General features: G+C 40.6%; 1 protein-coding gene across 1 annotated transcript; it reads right to left on the bottom strand.

Moving 5' to 3' along the window:
• Window positions 1–1855: 1855 nt before the first annotated feature.
• Window positions 1856–6225, bottom strand: LOC110069298 (uncharacterized). The gene is made up of 2 exons (XM_020776803.2): window positions 6110–6225; window positions 1856–4145 (listed from the first exon to the last, which is right to left on the bottom strand). Exons 1-2 carry the CDS (start codon window positions 6186–6188, stop codon window positions 2815–2817), a joined length of 1410 nt encoding a protein of 469 aa, XP_020632462.2. The 5' UTR covers window positions 6189–6225; the 3' UTR covers window positions 1856–2814.
• Window positions 6226–7104: the final 879 nt, after the last annotated feature.

Below are 7104 nucleotides of genomic sequence, written 5' to 3'. Positions count from 1 at the left end.
TTCTACGATAAAAAAAAAAAAAAGAGCTTTTGCGGTACTCGAAAGGTTTAATCTTATGACAGTTCGCCGGCTCAGTATGGAGGGAATAGAATTAAGGTAAACGCGGATCTAACTGGCCGGCTGCTTCTCGAAGTCGAAAACTATAAAAATAAACCGCCCGCCGCGAGGAATTAATTAGTAAACCAAAATTAGCCCCTCTGGCATCGGAGCGAATCAACTTTAAAGGAAACACCGGTCGTTTAGGCAATGAGGCAAGCAATTGGAAAATTCACTCGTGTTTTGGTATCAGTATAACAATGGAATTAGACTCCTCAGAACGCTTACCTGGCTCGGTGTGGACTTCTAAAGTTCATGCCATTTATGTTGCTTAATAAAATTCTCCACTGAGAAACGATTTTCCGGCTTAAAAATTCTAAGCTGATTAGTCCCATTTTTTTTTTTTCAGCTATTTCAGTGTGTCCCTCTTTTTATGGGTTGAGTGTCCAATTAAAAAAAAATTAAAGTAAACTCTTGTTTGCATGACTCGAAGGATTAACATCTTATCGTAATCGGCGTTGCAGAGGAAAATATATACGGGCGGTTTGTGATGATTTATATAGGAGAAAAAAATATATTACTGATTTAAGTACTGAGCATGCACTTTGCTGTTTTGAACATAAGAATGCAGACCGCGCATCGGCAACACAGCCCTGGAGCAATTTGTTTTCCCAACTAGGTTGATCAATCAAGCCGCCCTGCAGTTGGCAGGTTCTAACGTCAACATCAATTCCCGATTTCATATCATCTCGCGATATTTTCCGCATAGGATCAAAAGCTGTCGAGATAAATTTCGTGTGGGCTGATCATGAATTTTTTCTCTCGAGTTTTTTTACATGTAGTTTCTTTTAAGCAAATCAGATTTCAAACATTGAATTATAGCTCATATTTTCAGGTACGGTGCAAGAAACTTGTACCAGTGTTCCCACTTTAGAAAATTTAAGGCCCTCCGTGAGATTGACATATGAATCCTGAGCCGCATATGATCTTTGTATGGCGTAATATTCTGGTTTTAGGTGGGCCTTACAACGAACAAGGTTGGACGGGGGAGGGGCAGTGTTTTGCTCAAGAGACTTATAAGCGCTCTTAAGAATATTTCGAAATGAGCTGGCAAATGTACATAACAACAAGAGATTGATAACAAATATTTTCTCTCGCGCGCGATTGGGCTAAATGCGTCACGTGACTGAATATGCCCCGGCTAAACTGGGAATATCTGAGCAATATTCCCCAATTTTTTGCGTTTTGAGAAAAATATTTGAAGGATAATAAACACCAGGAGCTCCTGTAAACACACAATAGCCTTCATTTCACTTAAAAAATTCTCTTCCTCAAAGCTCACGGTTTTCCTCGAGCAACGCTTTCGGAAAACTATTTCTTTCTCGGAACAGATAATGTCCGCGGACAAATACCCGAGCATATTTTCGCATCAAATGGAGGCTATTGTTTATAAACCTTGAGTATCAAAAGACGTTTTCGATTTACTAGTTTTAATTAAGCTCTAAAAAGTGCAATAAATCGAAACTGTTATTCATTTTACTGAACAAAAGCAAATGTTACTGTAGTCGTACCCATGCCATTATAAGACAGAACCGTTCGTTCTTCGCCCTCCACAATCCTTGCAAAGGATGACTTCCAAAAGAGACCTGGGCGATGGGGAGGAGGTAGGTACATTAGCTCGCAGTCACTAGACAATCAAAAATTCCTAGTGATTGCAAAGTGGCTAACGGAGAGGGAAAAGTACATGTTACGTAGCGAGGTACAAGTTCTGGAAGGACAAAGATTAAAATACTCGATAGCCAAGAAAAATGGAGCCATGAAAATAATGTATTTTTTATTGAAGTCTAACTAAGTAGCGCGGGAAACGAAGTACACATGAAATACTAGCTGATGTCAATGAGTTCCCCGGACGACGCAAAACTGAATACAGATCATATCTAAGATGATCTCTTATTGTATGTAGTTCTCTCGATAAGAACATCGTCATCTATAATTTTAGCAAGAGAACCTTTGGTAAGGCTTCAATTTTACAAGGTGTTTTAATCAAAAGGAAGACCGTACATAGAAAGTTTTGTTCTAATTTACCACCACTCAACCACCAGCGTTGGTCAAATTAATCCCCCCGTTTACCATTTGCTAGGATACATTTTCACTGGGGTGGGAGATCAAGAGATCCTGTTAGAGTAAAGCGCTCTGTCCAAGAACATAATACAAGGACGACTTGCTAGTTCTACGTTCTGGCGTTCAGCGCACAGACCAGTTGGGTTCATAATGAAACCGCATTTCCCAGTATTTTGCTTGTGCTTTGGAATAACTGTGTATGTCAGCTGTTTTCCCAGTGCAACAAGAATACTTGAAATCTCCCCTTTTCCATAAATTTGCCTCTCACCTATTGAAGTAGCACGACCAATTCTGGTTACCGCTAGATTTTCATCCGTTTCACCGATCCTAGGCTAAAAATGTTTATTCTCCTCACTGATTCCATGGGTTTCTTTTATCGTTTGGTTTTGAGAATCTGCCGGCAAATCAAGAAAATTTCAATTAATTTATGATTTTCGCGCCTGCCGGACAATGTATTGATACTGGAAGGAATAAGCCTGGAAACACTCTAGTACCTTACAAATGAGAGGAGAATGAACGAGGAAAGTTCTTGTCGCAGTTACGAGTCACTAGTTTGCATATGCAAGGGAATATATGAAAGACCATATATCTATCATATCGTCATAGTTTGCATATGGGTAAGATCAGCATTTGATAAAGTGTCTTTGAGATCCTAAGTTATAATACAGCCTCTGGTAATCCCTCAAAGACTTCATCATCTGAATCCTCACTTTGCCTCCTACGCTTCTTTCTCTCCCTTATCATCTTTCGTTCCTGCATCGATTCCAAAGTGTGCCTATAAATCCTAACTCCCAACAGCGCACTTACAAAAAAGTTGATAGCAGCCTGCCATTTGCTTATCTCCGTGACTTTATCCTCTCCAAGACGACACGAGAGAGGCTGAATATGCGAAATGATAAAATACCCAAACAGACAGGACATACTGAAAATGACTTTTAGCAGGTTCTTTCTTTGCCAGAAGGCCTCCGCAAGACCTTGCACAAGCGAAAAGAACGCTGCGCAGATCCAAAGACGAGTTTCTTCGCCTTCAGAACAAGCCATAGGACCATTCCCCTCTACACTATCGATAAGTCTCAACACAGCCGTCCAGAGAGTAACTAGGAACACAGCGTATGTTCCTGTTGGTAGCCATGACTTCTCATCAGCTTGATCGTCTGACTCTTCTAGCTCTTCAGTCACATCAAGGTCTATTTCTGTGAAATCAAGTTGTCTCAATTTGGGCTTGGGTTTGGCGATGGTACGCCTGTTGGCTTCGGCGAAATCGTAGGCACTCCTTGATCCCGAATGTGCAGGGATACTGTCCAAGGTTCTCAGAAATCCTGCTCCATCCCCTTCGCTCAGTGAGTCACCATAGCTAACCGTCTTTGGAGCGGCAGAGCGCCGAGTCCTGTTCTGAGCGGGGCGCCGCGCAGTGGTAACATTACCATTCAATTTTTTGTGTCTTCTCGGAGTTGCATGTACGTTGGCAGTGGTCAAATGATTCCTTGGTGTTATAACATGACCTTTAGCTCGTCCAGTGGGATTGGGTTTACGATGGGACACACGCCCCGCGGGTGAATTCCCTCTACTTGCTGGAAATTGAGCGGGAGAAGACCCACGAGCTGCCAAGTGTCGAACTGGAGCGGAGACAGGCGATGCAGAACGGCTGGAACCAAATCGCGCCGGAGATGTACCACGGTGTGGCATGTGACGAGCAGATGACGGACCCTGATTGGGCACGTGGAAGGCAGATACTGGTGCATGGGTTATTGCATAACTTGCCGGCGATGACGTTCGGCTTTGTATGGTTGGAGTAGGCGAGGTGGCTCGTCCTGGGGCGTGTCGTATTAGGCGAGGAGTGCCTCCCGTACTGTTTCGACGCTGCTGACTTGCAGACAATAAGCTCGATCGATTCCAAGCGTTGTCGTCTCCGCTAATCTCAGCCGAAGTCATTTCTGGGATGTTGTTGGGCAAACTGTTTCCTGTTTCCATTACCGGTTGCAGTATAGCTAAAAAAAAAAACACGAAAATGTCATTTTATTTAGAAATGTAAGCTGCAACGTGAAGTTTCGTAACATAATATTAGCCAATACTGTAATGTCTTCACCTAATTCACGACTCCTTTCAGTGTTGCTAGACAGAAAAAAAGTTTATTGAAATACCCCTAAGCGTTATTCATCAGTACGGTGTGATTTTTTAATCGGTGTCCTCATCATGCATACATTAGAATTGGACCAAAGAAGGTTCAAGAATCGCTTCCAAATATATATAAGGTGGGAAAGGCTATGGACCGAACATGCTTATGATAAGCCCCACATCCTGCACATCAAAAACTGCTTGTTCCTTATTTCAGAGTTGCAAAATAACCACCTAAATGCGGCTAACCGCCAACAATTAAAGGGTGGAAATTTAACTGTCGGTCATCAAAGAAATGGTGGAGATATGGAGGAGCTCTGGATATATTTAATCAAAAGCTTGACAGTTGATTACAGCCATTAAAGACGACGCTATACAAAAGAACGGAAAGGTGATTGTTAGGCTAAGTTGTCTCTGTTGGAACCGTTCAGAGATGACGCAAAAAATGAAATGAAAGACAAGATGCAGTACTGTTCCGGAACACAAAGGACGAGATGCAAAGGTTAAACTATGCGATTTATTTGTATCCAGGACAGACAGAAAGACCCGCAAGCTTGAACGTACCAATTACCGCTCAGCACAAATATTAAAAGCTCCCGTTCACAAAACCCAGATTGAATTTGGTGTGTAGAACATGTCAGTGCGATAAATATATCCATGACATAATAAGTATAATCTGTATGATCATTTCAAGATCACATGCTCTGATGACTCAAACATTATAGTCATCAATGCCTTTTTTGCACGGATTCCAACTGAGAAAAACAAACCACCTTGTAATTTACTTCATGATTTGACACTATTTCTATTCGTGTTTTCTATTTTCGATGCAGAAATTCGGATGACGCCAGCAGTCAAAAGTTTAGTTTAAGCCGCTATGAGATCAGCTACCCAACCTATCAAGTCGCGCAGCGAAAGCAGATCAAGTACCTTTTTAAAAAGTATCCATAAATCCCTTTTTGGCGGTTTTCACCGATTGTTTATACCACGTTTCAGAACTTTCAGATTGTGATTTTTTCCACTATTACAAGTTTTTTGAACTTACGTGAGCCCTTAGTTTGTGTTTATGTTTTTTATTCGGTATGATGAATTGAGAGTCCAAATGGCGCGCTTTCGCACGAAATCGAAGTGTCACCATGCTGCAGAACACTTTAATTTGTTTTAATTGTAATCAACTTATGGCTAGCTCGCAATCATACGAATTGAAAAGCATATATTAATGAATTTAGGGCATTAGCCGGAAAACCGTTTTACACTCGGTCGAATTCGGAAATCTCCTATAACCAACGGTAAGATATGCCAAGGTTATCTGATATACTTTTCACCAGCAAGTGCTTGGAAAGAAACGTTTTCACACGAGATAACTCCAGATCACGTGAACATTTTAAAGTGAATTTACCTTAATTACAAGAAAAGCTCGCTTAATAATACACAAAACAAGTGAAGAAATTTTTTTCCAGGGAGGATTTCGTACAAATATAATGACCTCGGAGCTTCAGATATTTAGCACCCTGGTTACTCGGTTCATGCCTTTGATATTAAAAAAAACGTTTCATCTCATATGCAAGCTAAATAGAGCCATAAACGATATAATTAGACCGCTTTTGTCAGCTTGGAAGAATTTTGAATCACCAGCAACCTTCAATTTGCTGACCAAAATGACATCGTTTGCCGTGAACAAACCTTATAAGAACTTATGACTATAAAACGGGTTTCGCGGTAGGATCAGAGTTGTTTTGACGAGGGAATATTTGGACACGGGCACAAAGTGCTAATAAGCAAATTAATGTACCATGGCCTGAAACTCCCCGAAAAGGAAAATAACTATTGCGTGTACCTTCTTTCCTTGGCTCAAAATCGTCTGGAAAACTCTCACTGATGTCCGTTACATGGGTACCAGAGTCTGAATCAGCCATATTTTCCTACTGGCCGTAAAATACAACATTTAAAAAACCTTTTACAGTTTCCCCAAAGCTGAGATACGATCGGCGATCTTGGCGATCATTTGCCCAAGGAAACCTTGTTATACGTGATCGCAACAGGATTTCGCTCGAAGCGATTCAACAAGCTTTCCTTATTGGTCAGTTTGATTGGGTGATAAGTAAAAACCAAACAATACGCTGAAGGCGCCATGACACAAAGTACCGTGTGGCTAATTATTGGAAAATCAGTTTTGTCGTCGGAGGTTTATCCCAAACTTTCCGCATTGTGTTTAAACTTCCAACTTGAATTCACTTAATTATTTATTAACCAATATTCGGGTGTTGGAGTAATTAGGTAATGAAGTATTTCAATATGTGGTCTTTATTCCCTTTGTGTTAGGTACATCATTTACATAAAAATATACCAGAACGATAATTTTAGATTTAGACTCGTGAACGCAATCGAAAATTTCGTGGGACTTTGTCGCATTCTCGTATTTAAACCATCTCGTGCATGCTTGTCTTTCAAACTGGTGAAAACAAACCGTGCAACCGACAAATTTTACTTCACAAATTCAACTAAAAAGTTCAAAAAGATTGATGATCTAAGCTGCGACTCAATTATTACTGTTTTTCTAACAATAATTCACAGCTTCCTAGGAGCCTTAGTTTAAAAAAAATGGGAAACTGTCCATAACAATAAAATCAATGGTTTATTTGGAGCATTGTTTCCAATTAAAGTTGCAACAACACAGCATTCCTATTTTTAAAGCGATATTGAAATATTGATGACGTAAGGATTAAAGGGTTTAATTGGAGGCTGTAAATCTCTATTTGTCAGCGATATCACGGCAGAAACCTTAAGCGGGGTCAGTCGAGAGGAGAAGTGGGAGGGGAAGTAATGGTTCAC

This window comes from Orbicella faveolata, unplaced genomic scaffold (genome assembly GCF_042242905.1).
Source record: "Orbicella faveolata isolate gen_17 unplaced genomic scaffold, um_ofav_v1 contig_47, whole genome shotgun sequence".
Classification (NCBI taxonomy): domain Eukaryota; kingdom Metazoa; phylum Cnidaria; class Anthozoa; order Scleractinia; family Merulinidae; genus Orbicella; species Orbicella faveolata.
This window is presented reverse-complemented; position numbering and strand designations above follow the sequence as displayed.

Bases quoted from the DNA above. Each gene is read 5' to 3' on its own strand.
- LOC110069298 (XM_020776803.2), bottom strand. From the start codon at position 6,188: ATGGCTGATTCAGACTCTGGTACCCATGTAACGGACATCAGTGAGAGT. The intron at 4,146-6,109 runs GTACACGCAATA...TTTTTTTTTTAG, and splicing joins TTTTGAGCCAAGGAAAGAAG to CTATACTGCAACCGGTAATG.